This window comes from Heterocephalus glaber, unplaced genomic scaffold, assembly GCF_053883595.1.
Source record: "Heterocephalus glaber isolate CG9 unplaced genomic scaffold, H.glaber_assembly_v1.0 deba00001523, whole genome shotgun sequence".
NCBI lineage: Eukaryota > Metazoa > Chordata > Mammalia > Rodentia > Bathyergidae > Heterocephalus > Heterocephalus glaber.
In genome coordinates, this window is record NW_028258327.1 from 29,854,467 (window position 1) to 29,868,633 (window position 14,167).

The 14,167-nt window shown below is 40.2% G+C and overlaps 1 protein-coding gene across 15 annotated transcripts in view; it reads right to left on the reverse strand.

Annotated features, from left to right (window-relative positions):
* Positions 1-14,167, reverse strand: part of Pkhd1 (PKHD1 ciliary IPT domain containing fibrocystin/polyductin) — a 513,180-nt gene that overhangs the window by 250,358 nt on the left and 248,655 nt on the right. For all 15 annotated transcript variants that reach the window (XR_015441583.1, XM_087188170.1, XM_087188168.1 and 12 more), the window contains 2 exons: positions 9,740-9,917; positions 8,202-8,397 (listed from right to left, as the gene is read on the reverse strand). Coding sequence is in view for 14 of the 15 variants with exons in the window: in XM_087188170.1 (XP_087044296.1) it covers positions 8,202-8,397; positions 9,740-9,917 (374 nt within the window). In the remaining variant the exon portion in view is untranslated. The remainder of the gene's footprint in view (positions 1-8,201; positions 8,398-9,739; positions 9,918-14,167) is intronic.

Consider the following 14,167-nt stretch of genomic DNA (forward strand, 5'->3'; position numbering starts at 1 on the left):
AAAAGTCTTCTAGACTTAATAACCAAAGTCAGTTGAGTAGCTGAATACAAGGTCAACACTCAAAAATCAATAGCTTTCCTCTTCATGAACAACAGACTCCCTGAGACAGAAAGAGGGCAAACAATTCCTTTCCCAATAGCATCCAAAAAACTGAAATACTTACAAATCAAGCTAATGAAATAAATCAAAGACCTCTTCTCTGAAAACTATAGCACTCTGAAAAGAGAGATTGAAGATGATATCAGAAAATGAAAAAAATCCCCTGCTCCTGGGTAGGAAGGATGAATATAGTGAAAATAGCCATACTTCCAAAACTGCTATATAGATTCAATGCAATCCCAATTGAAATCCCAGCAGCATACTTCACAGACCTTGAGAAAACAATCCAAAAATTCATTTGGAACAAGAAGAGACCCAGAATAGCAAAAGCAACTCTAGGTAACAGAGACATGACAGGGGATATCAAAATCCCCAACCTGCAAGTATACTACAAAGCTACTGTGATAAAAACAGCATGGTACTGGCAAAGAAACAGACCTGAGGACCAATGGAACAGATTAGGAGATGCCAAAACAGCTCCAGACACACTGTCATCTCACCTTCGATAAAGGAGCCAAACACCCTCATTGAAGGAAAGATAGCCTCTTTAATAAACGGTGCTGGAAAAATTGGGTTTCAACATGCCAAAGATTAAAACTAGACCTATATCTCTCACCATGCACTAAACTAAAATCAAAATGGATTAAGGATCTAAACATTAAAATGGAAACACTGAATTGCCTGGAACAGAGGTTAGGTAGAACTCTTGAAGACACTGGTGTAGGAAAAGATTTTATGAACAAAACCTCAGTTGCCCATGAAATAGCAAAAACAATCAACAAGTGGGATCTCTTCTTATTAAAAAGCTTCTGCACAGCAAGAGAAACCACCAACAGTGTGAAAAGACAACCCACAATGTGGGAAAAATCTTCACCTGCTTTCTTTAGACAAAGGTCTACTATCTTGAATCTATAAAGAACTTTAAAAAATCAAACCTCCCAAATTTAAAGATCCTATCTTAAAATGGGCATCTGAAATGAACAGACATTTCTCACACAAAGAAGTAGAAATAGCAAATAAACATATGAAAAAAATGTTCAACATCACTGGTCATTTGAGAGATGCAAATGAAAATGCTGAGATTCTACCTCACTCCAGAAAGAATGACTGCTATCATGAAATCAACCAATAACAAATGCTGGCGGGGCTGTGGGGAAAGAGGAACACTGCTCCACTGCTGGTGGGAGTGTAGACTGGTGCAACCACTGTGGAAATCAGTATGGAGACACCTCAAAGAACTAGGACTGGAAGTCCCATTTGACATAGCTATTACCCTACTGGGTATCTTCCCCAAAGAATTAAAAGAATCATACCACAGTGATATATGTGTGCTCATGTTCATAGCAACACAATTTGTATTAGCTAAGACTTGGAAACAGCCCAAATGCCCATCAACTGGAGACTGGATAAAGAAAATGTGGGGGTTTTTATAAAATGGAGTACTACTCAGCCATAAAAAATGAGAAATTAGAGACATTTATAGATAAGTGGATGCACATTGAGGAGATACTCTTAAGTGAAATAAATAGGACACACATGGGTAAATACTGAATAGCTTCTCTGGTGTGAGAAACTGAAAGTGTAAATAAGGACTAAATGGTATAATAGATAACGTGAAATAAGAAGAAAAGGGGCAAAGGGGCAGGGGAAGTGGGAGGGGTAGGGGAAAGGAAAGAAGGGAATGGAATTAATATGAGAAAATGAAAAAATGGAAACAAAATCTTTGTAGATAGGGAGGGATGGAGAGGTTGAAGGGAGGGCAGGGAAAGGCAGAAAAATAAGAACCAAGAGAGATTAGGTAAAGGTGCAATTTCCAGTGATGAATGTCATTATATTGTGTACCTAAAATATACCAATAAAATAAAATTTTAAAAAAGAAAGAAAGTATACTAAGTAAATAATGGCACAAGAGGCATAAAATGTGACAAATGAAAACAGTTCTCAACTATCTGAAGTTTAGGAAACACAGTGGTAGTTAATAAGTGGGGTTTTTTAATAAATAAAAGGAAAAAATTAGTTTATAAGGGGAGGTATGTAAGCTTAGATTTTAAAAAATAGTATACTAAAAAAAGAAGCATTGAACCTAGATTCAGAAAAGCTGAGTCTGAATAGTGGTTGCACCACCTCTGACCTGTGTGAATAAAGTTAGCCAATCAGCACTGCTAACAGTTAGTTCTGTAGCCTAAGTGATTTTTAGAAAATCATTTAATTCTTACTTCTGAGTTCTTTACTCCTCCCTTGTTTACCCTCTTTCCCTTCCTTCCCTCCTTCTTTGCTTCTTTCCTTTTTCCCTCCTTTCCTTCCTTCTTACCTTTCTTTTCTGCCTTCCTCCCTTGCTTCTAACCAAGAGGCAGAATCCTTTCTCACATCCCCGGTTCCTGTTCCATTATTTATATTTTTACTGAAAAGCTTAGTACATTTCCCTCAAGTCAATCCTCTGCATTACTGGTAAAAGTCCTTGGGGATCTTTAGGGAATGAGTTTTCTATAAGAATGTAAATTAATTTATTAACTAGAATGCTATAGATTGCCTTAGAGGGGTTCAGCATGGGAATGGGTACAGAGTTGCAAGAGATTATGATTCCACTCTGCTGACAAAATCCTCCCAAGAGTTCTGGGGAACTGTTTGAATCCTGTCTCATCTTTAGATCCTAACAGGATTCCTTTTCAAGGCATTGCACAGGATCTTCTAGGCCCACCGATGAGTCTAGGCAGCAGCTGTATAGAGAATAGAAAACCTAGATGGTCAACATGACCCATGATTGAGAACCTCGCCTCAAACTCACAAAAGCATCCTATTTTCAGGCTCTCCCCAGTTAGCAGCATCTCTTCTGATCCATCTGTATGATGTGAGTTAAGTTCTTCAAAGCAACTTGGCACTCTGAATAAAATCCATCTGTCACTCTATCCACAGCCCTCCTGCCCATGGAGGTGACTGCCATGGCTCCTCGACATACAGTTAGTCTTTATCTTTATGAGGGGGACATTTGGACAAATGCTCTGGCCAGCCTGCCAAGGCATGTTCTTTTTGGTGGGATCAGAAGGAGGCAGTGCAGCAGGAGCCTCGGAGACTCGGGACCAGACCTTCTCAGCTGTCACCCACACAATGTCCCAGCTCAGCCGCATCACTGTTGTGAAAATGGGGGCTGTGTGAATTCAGGAGGGCAACTGTGAATGGTGCAGCATCTGATATGAATTTATCACCGGCTGCTGGTTGGGCGGGGGATAAAGCAAGGGGAAGGGGCTCTGAGTATTTAACGCACCCTGCCACAACCTGACAGTTTGCCCCAAAGAGCCTTTTACCAATATAAAAGGACAGGGTCAAAAGTAAGTTGACCCCTGACAGAATGTACAATTATTAGAAGAGGGCTGTGTACAAGCAGCTGCTGGAACCCCACTGGCTCCACATCGGGCTTCCATGAGCCAGAGTATGAATAATCAACTCAAGATTGTTTCCTCCACCCCTCTCCACCCCTACCACCTCCCCCAAACCTTCACCTCCTGTTTTGGGCAAGTCCTATTATATTTCTACAGGAAGAAGCATAGCCTTCCCTAGCAGCTGCAATAATTGTGCTCCTATTGTGATGAAGACCTCCTCCTGGCCACCCCCCTACAAGTGGCCATTGTGAGTAGAGAGTCAGTGATTATACGCTTGGCCTGATGCTTTGGAGGACCCAGCTGCCTAAGTGCTGACACACGAGCATGCTGAAGGCCAGGGAGGGGGCTGGTGAAGGTGGAGGAGAGAGGTGGGGGAACCCACGTCTGTGAGATGGGACTGTGACATGCCAGACCTTTTGCATAAGTCAAGCCCAGAACAAATGGGGCTTTATCAGGCCCCAGTGATGAGGGGTCTCATCTCTCTTTGAAGTGGAGCTGAGCATGGGGACTAGCAGCTTTTCCTCCCTTGGACCAAGCAAACATCCTTCTTTTGATATGCTACATGCTCATTATCTCTGCCCCATTTAATGATTTTTGATTGAAGGGTGGCGGCTGGGATGCTGGGAATCGCTGGAGAGGCTCCACACAGCCAAGCCCGTAAGAAAGGCTTTCCTTGTGTCTGGGCCTAAATTTGGAACTTCTTAACAGTGTGCACTTGTTCTTAGAGGCAGATAAGGGCTGAGCGTGAAATTCTTAATTAAGCAATAAATAGAGACTGGGGTGTCAGCAGATGTAGCCAGTAGCCATGGCAACAGGAATCACATGGGCAGGAGAGCTGAGACTAGATGGAGGCCTCAGGCCTGGGCCTGACTGACAGCTGAAGAATCCTACAAAGCTTGTAAACCAGATTAATTAGCTGACTAATTATTTCATAGCATTAATGTAACTAAAAAATAAAAATAGTTCACCATGAACTGAAACATCCCTGGAAAAAAAAACAGCCGGGAAAGAGGCAATGGGGAACTGGCTCTGTAAGGCAGAGAAGGGAGCTGCCAATGAGTCCAATTTCGTGAACAGAAAAATGGGCTTGCTGGATTTGACTCCTGGCTTACAGATAAAAACAAACACTTGTTCTACAGTCATACCCATTCCCAAGGTCAGTGTAGAAGTTACAGTTGGGAGAGGCCATTCCTAAGGGTTTATCCCATCAAATACTGCTCCTGCTATGTCCTAACACAAAATACTATGTACCACACAAGGACTTCACTTGTGGCTTCTTTGATAAGTAGTTCCTTGAGCGAGATTTTCAGTGGTTTTGGAAAGGCAACCCAAACCAGTCTGCTTAAAAGATATCTTTTAAATGAATGGATTTGTCTTATTGTATAGACAACAATTTTCCAAGTGGTATTAAATTTCAGTTATGGCAACAATTCACCATGTAGTCATTTGATCATGCATATCAAGTATCTTTCAAAATCTAGCTAAAATAATAGAAGGATACTTTCAGAAATGTTATCATATGTATACCGAAATCAAGATACAACCATTGTTAATCTTCTGCGGAAGAGAAAATCCCAGAGAAATATTCTATTGGGTGAATTTTTGAGTACAGTAAAATGGCATGATGATCACACTTTAATACATGTAAGTGTTTTGTACCACATTTCTAAGAGACAAGTAAATATTCTTAACTTCATTGTATAAATGAAACTATTGAGGCATGGAGCAATTACAATGCCTTGCCCTAGGTAAAGCAGCCAGTCAGCCCCTGATTAAAACCCTAAGCCCCAAGCACTGGCCATGAGCTTTCCAAAAATCCAGCACTCCGTAAAGACATTGGCTGAACAAAGGCAAAACTTGCCTTAGATAGAAAAGAGAAATGCAAGGGTCAAAACATGTATAAGCAATATTTTTTTTCTTTGTCATTAGGGATCTATGGGAAGTTTTCTTCCACAACCCTGCCTAGCAGGCACCCCCACCCCCTCATCCTTTTCAGTCAATGATCAATGATTATTTAGTTGGCAGCACACTCTAGTGGAGGGATCCACAGCCAGGAGCTAGAATGCCTGGGTCCTTATCTTTTCCATTCTCATCTGGGACTAAAATTAGTCAGGTATCTTAAATCACATAGGAAGCAGCCAACTGGAGGAAGTGTAGATAATTGTCATTTTTTTAAAAACCTTCCTATCCTGGGGGATGTGGTATGCTTGCAAACAATAAAAAGATGGTCCACTTAGAAGTGGTCAAAAAATGAATGATATACTGCCAAATGTCAGTGAAGCAGCTGAATGAATCAGCAGCTGGGAGAAAGGGCAGCATACCCTAGAAAATCTGGCACATAATTTGGTGCGTCTGAAAGAAGTCAACCAGTTTCCATGTAATACAATGAAACTTCTATGGACACAAGTTTCCCCATGTCGTGTCCACACAGCATTTGTCCACATATGCTTGACCTCTCGACCAATGATTTTTTCTTCTTAAGTGTATTTTATGTAAATTATCCTGGTTCTGATACTATAAGTCACAGAATCTGAAATAAACAATTAAGTGAAGATAACAATCCAACCAGTCTGTCAAACAGAACTGGAATTCAATTCTTGGGATTTTGAGAAGGTTCTGGCTACAGTAACTATCTCACTGTCATTATACCATTTGAGAATGCAGACAGATGTACAGAAAGCACAGTAGCCTAACTATCACTTTCCTATAGATTTTGTGAAGTTTACACAAAGGATCTCCACAGTTATGACTAAATCTATACAGCCCAGTATAGCTGCATGGAAGAGCAGATGAGCCTTAGTTCCTCCAATCCTCATATCCTCCTGGGCCAGCCCAGAAATGAATAAAAGTGATGTAGTCACTCATCTGCCCCACACTCGGAGGATAAAAGAAGTACCATGGACCATACAAGTTACTGCTAGGAATCCTCCTCAAGGACGAAGGATGTCCAAGTTTATTAAACATTCAACCAACCTCCTCAGACTCATGGTTGCTTTTCAAAATCTTATTCAAAAGTGGATACATTAGATGCTCTAATACAAAAAATCTTTTAAAATAAATAAAAGCTATCTACCTAGTAAAAATGTCCTATGAAAATAGTTATCTATGTCATATATGCACATATACACTTACAGATACATATCCATATGTCAATATAAATGCACACAAACAGCTACCTACACAGAGGTGCTTTTAGACCATAAATGTATGTATTAATTTAATTAAGAATGCTATCAAAGGATAAAGTATCTGTAGCTGCATTGTTTGTCTTTCTTTGTATCCTAAATGTTCTTGTATGGTGTTTGGCTTACATGAGTATTTGAATTAGCTTGCAGTTCATGAATAAAACCTGACCAATGAATGAGTCAGGCTTCTCAGAAGTATGCTAAGTAATAAAGACCAATTGAAATAAAATTTTTTTCTAGACTACATGACACGTGAATAGTCATAAAGTTAGTGGCAACTATTTGCTGTTACTTAATGGCTGTATTTAGCTCTAGTGGTAAACTCTCAACAATCTCTGTCCATCCTAAGTATTTATAATTACAAGTTATGTTTGTGGACAGGTCAGATTAGAAATAAAATGTGAATGATGCATTTCAGTGCAAAGAAAATATATGACATTTAATTTGGCAAAAACTTCAAAAACATCAAGAAAGTACCAGATTCTTCTGTCTGGTAATACTAAATTCAATAGTCCCAGGGCTCAACTGTAGATCAAACCCAGTTATTGTAGGTCAGGCACAAGGGGAAGAGACAAGGAACTCAGGATGGCATCCCAGCCTGAAAGTCCTTAGGCCAAATCTGATTTGTGGCAGGGGCTGGATCCTGCCGTGATGATATAGTTCTCTGAATTTGGCCAGGACCTATCGAGACCAATTTTTAACATAATTATCATTCTAGACACCCATTTGGTCTCTTTCTTACAGGACATTGTAGGAAATGATCTCACCATGGCTGATGTGGTTCGTTCTAGAACTGACACTGGAATGGGAAAAGAATATGAAACAGACTCCAGGGAGTAAAAAAAACAAAACAAACAAAAAAAAAAACTGGATAGTCCCAATCCCAGCATTGTGATTCTGTTAAACATGTTCAATAAGAAGGTGAGGAAATTCTTTCACCTTCTGTTCCCTAAAAGGAGATTCCTGTAATCCTGACATAAAACAGACACAGCACACAGCAGTCCTCAGATGAGCCCTCTGTGCCACCTCCCCTCCTAACCTCAGCTTCCCTTCCAAGGCTCCCTTCTCACCTTGCACATTCAAGTCGTCCTCCTTATGTCTACAGTCATGGTCAGACATGCTGCCATTATATATTCACTTGATTACTGCAAACACAAGACTGCCCTAAGGTGGATTACAGGTACTAATACACCAATGTTTATTAACCATTGCTTTGGACTAGGTACTCAGATCACGAGTTTTAAAGGTTATCCTTTATGTAATTTCCTATCCTTTGAGATAGTTTCTTTTAGCATCCCATTTTGCACAGGAAGGAGGCTAAGACTTAAAAGAGAAAGAGTACCTGTTTAATGTCCCAACCTAATAAGACTTGGCTCTGGAATTTAAATCCGAATAGTCCGATTTCAGAGCCCACTTGCTTAATTATAGCACAAGCTGTCCCCTTCAGTCCCTCACTTCACAGCACAATGCCTGGAATTCAAGAATAAATGGTGGCTCTTGATTTTGTGCTCTTAAAATGCACATCTAGTAGGAAACTTACCTAGATAGGTGAGTTGCTTTGATTGCCTGTTGAAGAACCAGTCACAGCCTTGGTCTTGACCAGGTGATGGAAGAGACAAAAGAGACCAACCCACTCGACTCCCACATCGCACGAGGATATGAGGGTAAGATGGCAAGTCAGTGTGCACCAGCAGGAGGTAATTCCCCGGAGAAAAGTTGTCAAATGTTGCTGAGTACTTCGGGGGTACAAGAGGGGGAAAGAAAAACCACAATAATGCTCATTTAGTGAGCAATTCCCCACCCAAAGATCTAAAGATTGCAAGTGAAATAGTTCAGAAATAGGATAGTACAGAACTAAAGTGTATTTTTGTTATAAAAAATTAGCCTCCTTACATCTATTTCACAATAAGTTTGTGACTAGAGCCATTAAATCATAGAATGTGCAAGGTGAAATAAAGTACGAAGCTCTTCTTATTTATCAACCTGAATTAACAAAAGAGAAAACAAAGGCCCAGACCAGTGAACTGACTTGTCTCAGGTCAGACAGCGAGGAGAGGCTGGGCTGGGTCTAGAATTCCTTCCTACTTTTCTCACAGCTTGGAAAATCCAGCACTGATAGGAGCATCGTGCATTGATACCAGTCATAGCTCACACTGCTGGAAAATCCGCTGCTCCTATGGACCCACTTAACAGCTGAAGAAACCCAGGAAGGCAGAGGTTCAGGCACTTTCCTCATATCATAAAGCAGCAGAGTGCTGAGCCAGAAAATAAAAACAAGGTGGCCCCCTCCAGAGTCACATTCTACTCCTACACTTTTTGAAAATCCCAGAATGTTCTCACAGGAACCACAAAAGAGGAAAGAGAGGCATATGTCTTTTCTGAGAGCCATGGTGAGAAGATCAGAGAATCTTCCCTGGATTCTTTATAACACCCAAGCTCCTATCTCACTGGGATGTACTCTCAGGACTGTTTGGGGGAATACGAAAGAAGATGAGATGAAAGAAGGAGCTTCAGGAAATTTCCTGGGTTATTTATTTAGTTCCCTGGGCTATTTATTTTCTATCTCCTCTCCTCTCCTCTCTTCTTCTGTCTCTTTTTTTCTTTCTTTCCAGAAAATGCACCCACTTTTTACATCGCTCTTCCTCCTCCCTCCTGCTAGCTACCTGTCAACTCCAACCAAGCTTGGGATCATGAACTCTGTGTGCAAGTTAATCTTTGGCCACAAGGTGGCAGTATTAAATGTACAAATAGGACATTTTCTGCAGCTACAAACACTTATAACTGAGGAAAGTTGTTTTTCAGCTTGTAATTTTAAAAACTTCAATGCTAGAGAATTCTTAGAGGCTCTTTCCAATTGAATTAGTAGATTTAACATTTCAAGTGGAACTATTCTGCGTTCAAGATGGAATTTAGATTAACTCAATCTCATATTCAGGGCATATTCGTCTAGCAAAAAATGCTACTGCCATTTATCAGCGTCAGCTGAAGCTAATATTTGCAAACATAACTACAAAGAAGGAAAGTAAGAACCCCTTATTATGGGATGGTGCATATCAATGAATGAAATCCTACAGTTACCTGCAAAGATCTGTTGATACAAGGATCCGCAAATCGCAATGAGTAAGTCTCTTGATCCAAGAGCAAAGCCATCCAGCCATAATGGTTAGACAATGTGTCATGGACATAATTGACGGTGGTTGTCCTATTTCTGCTGTCAGTGATGGTTAAATCACAAGAAACATCAGGAGCATTAGGTCTGGAGTGATTTAAAAAGAAAAAAATTGAGTTCTAAAGTTATTTTCCCATTCTAAGCCTAATGCATTCCCATTCTATCAATTGTAGTCATCTGCTCTTTCCTGCAAATCTTAGGCCCTTTGTCTGTGTGTCTATGTGGGCTTAGTAATTGCTGTGTGGATTAAAATAGCCCAAGGGAAGTTGACATTGGATTCCATGTATGTAACACTGGCCTGGTGGACTGAAGGTAGAATATTCAGGTCTGAAGGCACTAATAAATGTCACCTTAGTGAGTTCACATAGGCCATTAATTTAACAAAGAAATATGTATGGCCAGAATTTTGTCATATACCAAGCTGATCACCAGCAGAAAACATGTTATCTTTAGTAATTGGATTTTCCCGTGGGGAGCAATGACAGACGCCCAGGACCTAACAGCCTAGACTCTCAGACTCCCTACCCCAAGGGCCCAGTAGTCCTCTCCACACTCCAGGGTAGAATGGAGTAGTGAGCAGACCCCTATCCTGTGGGCTGCCTGATGCCCCGTGCTCACTGCCACTGCAGCACTTCTGTGTTCCAGAATTTTGGTTTTAAAAATATAGATGGTGTGCTCCTTAAATTGGAGATGTTTTCTCCTTCTTCTTGGGCAACTTCCACTGGCCCAGGTCCCTGCACACAAAAACACTCAGTTCATGTTTTTATATGAATGAAGCATGCACAAAGAGATATTCCAAAAGCAGTCATCTTCCTAATTTATATAAAGGGTTTCAAGAAGAACCACATTTTAACAAATGAGGAATTGAGGCAGTGTATGACAGAAGTAATATGTATAGGCTCCAAGGTCCTACAAATTGTCCTCGACATCCCAGAAAGTGATTTTGTAGACTTCAAATATATAAAAATTATATAAACAGAAATAGAATTAATCACATGCTAAAACTCTAGAAGTGAGCCAAAGTGGACCTAAAAAAAGTTTTTAAGAAATCAACAGACATTATTATTGTCTTCCTCCTTTGGTTTAGTTTTCATGAGAATCGTTAACTGTGACATTTTGCTGGAGGCAGATAAATAAATTCTCAAAGTAGAGGGAAATGAGAAGAAGGAAGAGTATATCTAAAGCCAATTTATAATGCAGTGGTAGATTATGAGAAGGAATAAAAATATTTCAAGATTGGGTCTCACTATGTTGCCCAGGGTGGCTGTGAGCTCTGGGCTTAAGCCATTCTTCTGCCTTTGCCTGCTGGGCAGCTGGCACTTGGGTTGTGTCACCATGCCCAGATAAAAGGGGAAACTTTTAAAAACATGCCCCCAAATTTTCATGTAACAGAGTACTGACTCTGGCAATGTAGCACTTCTTGTGAAATTAATGTGTTTATTTCATCTGTTATTAAAGTACTTGGGACATTTGGGGTAGAAGAACTATTACATAGCATTAACTGAATTTTTAGAAATCTTGGAGGAAGAAAGAATTTCTTCCTGCATTTGCGCTTGGGACAGTTAGAGTTTATCTCCTCCATTTAAATCAGGATTTAAGGTGGAAATACTGGATAATCCTTAATTCATATTCCAAGAATAAGAGTGGATTTTAAGGTCAATGTTCTAATTTCCAATCCATTCCATGATTTCCCCCCTTGGTATTCATCCTGTCCCTAATCCTAGTGACTGGTGTTCACATCCTCAAATAGAACACTATCCTATTTGTAGAATTTATTTTAAAATTGTAATCTTTAGAAACCCTTTAGAGTGCTAAATTGTCTTTCAGTGTTCTTAGCTATTTGTACTCAATCATCCTGTCTCTTTCCCTGATTGAAACCATGTGTCCCAAGAGACTATCCAGCACACTTTGCCCAACTACTATATTTGACAAAAAATAAATGTAAAACAAATGTGATAAAAAGAGATAAGTTGGAACTAAGAAATATGTGAAAGGTACAAGAGTTTACTGCAGTCAGTAACTTGGTCAGTATATAGGGTTGGACCCCCCTCAGTCCAAAGAATTATTCTGCGTGTTTCAGATTATGAAAATGCCTCCTTACAGCTTCTACAGTGATATACGGGCCCAAATAGTAAGTCACAAGACCTATATCCAGGAAAGACTAACTGATAAATCAGAATTTCCAGTTCATGATTTACAAAAAGAAATGAAGTGGCCTTTCATATCATGCGAGTACTTGTCGAGTGAATAAACAAGTGATACATGCACCAGAACACTCCAACTGGCTAATATTTCTCTGCAACAGAAAAGACTACTCAGACAACCACACGTCAGATTTCCTGTAAACTTGTTAATAAAGGAGATAAGCACATGATTATAAGTTATCAGAATTTAACACAGTTAACTTCACATCTGCGGAATATTTGCCAAAAAGATGTGAACACCTAGTAGACACAAAACCTTTTGGGGGCATGTACGAAGTATGCTCTAGTAGTGGGTTCTGGTTTAGGAAAATGCTAAGATTTCCTTAGGAATTCATATTTCTTCTAACCTAATAAAATGTTCTCAGTTAAATCATTTTGCAAAAGAGTTTCTTTTTCTTCTTTGTTTTAATATCAAATGATACATTTTAATTGGTCCCTTGCTCCCTAAAGACAACCCTGCCCTGCTCCCTCAGAGCTTCAGAACTTTGGTGTTACTGGTTTCAGGTACCATTTTGTCACCCAAGAGCCTGCAGGTGGTAGCCTTTTGGGCAGTTTGTATGGAGTTGCAACTGCCCAGGCAGTTGTAGAGCTTGAAGTCCTCTCTGTTATCTAGCAGGTGGGAGCAGGTGGTGATTTCCTGCTCCAGTTGAACTGGATGATCAATGGGCCTTTATATTTCTGGGCTTGGGGCTGTCCCTTGTCCAGCCAGTTCTGACTCCAGGTACAGAAGGGACTGTTGAGATACTCTATCCACATGGTGAAGCAGGTCTCATTTTGAAAGAAGTAATTTTCACATCATTTCCCCAGTTTCTGAAGGCCCTTCCAAACATGCCCCCTTCTTCAAATATTATCACATCAGTAAATGCTACCAGTAATGAAGCATTACTTGTCTTTGAGACCTTTGTGTCTTCCTTCTGAGGTTCTTCTTCCAAAGAGCTTCCAATAATGTGCTCCCAGCCTCTTAGTCAACCAGAGACCAATCACAGCAATTTTGATTCTGAATTACCTTTTCTCTCTTTTCCTCATGCCTGGCCCACTTTCCCAGATGCCTGATCCCATCAAGCCACCCTCATCTGTCTCAACCAAGATGTGTTTGGGATTCAGTTTCCTAGGTACTCATGTGCAGCACCAGCTTTCTCGAGTGCCAGTGAAGAAGGGGGTTTCCAAACATACCTTCATCACAGTTGGTGGTGGAAAAGACCACATGGTACATTCTAAAAAGCAAATCAAAATGTAAAAGATCCATCTCCCACCAGGCAAGATGCCTTGGATTGACCATTACTAGGGGCCCAAACTTCAAAATCAGATCAGCTCCTACTCTTCTAGGCCAAATGCCAACATTTATAGTGGTGGACTCCTCTAAAAAGCACCAAAAGAACATCAAGAGTCAAAGAACACCATGAGGAGAATTCACCAACAATAATTACTACGATTTTCACTTGCCCTAAATAGCCACCAATTTCCCTGTGCCCTAAATAGCCACCAATCTCCCTCTCTTTACTGTTAATGAAGCAAAGGAGCACAAAAGTATTTCTAATTTGGAGGAGCCAAGGGAGTCTGCATGGGCCATTAGCATCAGAAAGCTTCATTACTAGGGGAAGAAGCCTCTCCCTGAACTTCTCATGGCTTTATGTGCAAGAAATCAGGAGGCAACCAGTCCATTTTAAAAGTTAACCCTTCCTTCTGCATCAGCAGCAGCTCCTATATGCAATCAAAAAGACAAAAGACTGTAAACTTTGCATGCTGCTTCTGCTTTTCTATGGGATTTCTTGACTTTTGATCTTTGTGTATGTGCATAAATGACAAAATCTCTTTTTAATTAAGGGGCATGTTCCATTAAAAATATAACACTATCTCTTGATAGAACTTCCCAATCAAAGTAACAATTGACTACAGTAGCTCCTTAGTGATGTAATTTAGTGTCTATGTACTGTACAAGACTGTTGCATGTATACTGCCCACGAAGGATTTGTTAGGCAATCAGCAATACCAATGAGAACAAATATTAACTCCCTGGTTCATGTTTACCATTAGCTTACTTTTCCTGAGGGTCCATATCTCTGCGTATTAACAAAAAAACTGCACTGAGCTCTAAATGCTCTTGATTCTGAACAATTGTAAAATAAGCCCTTT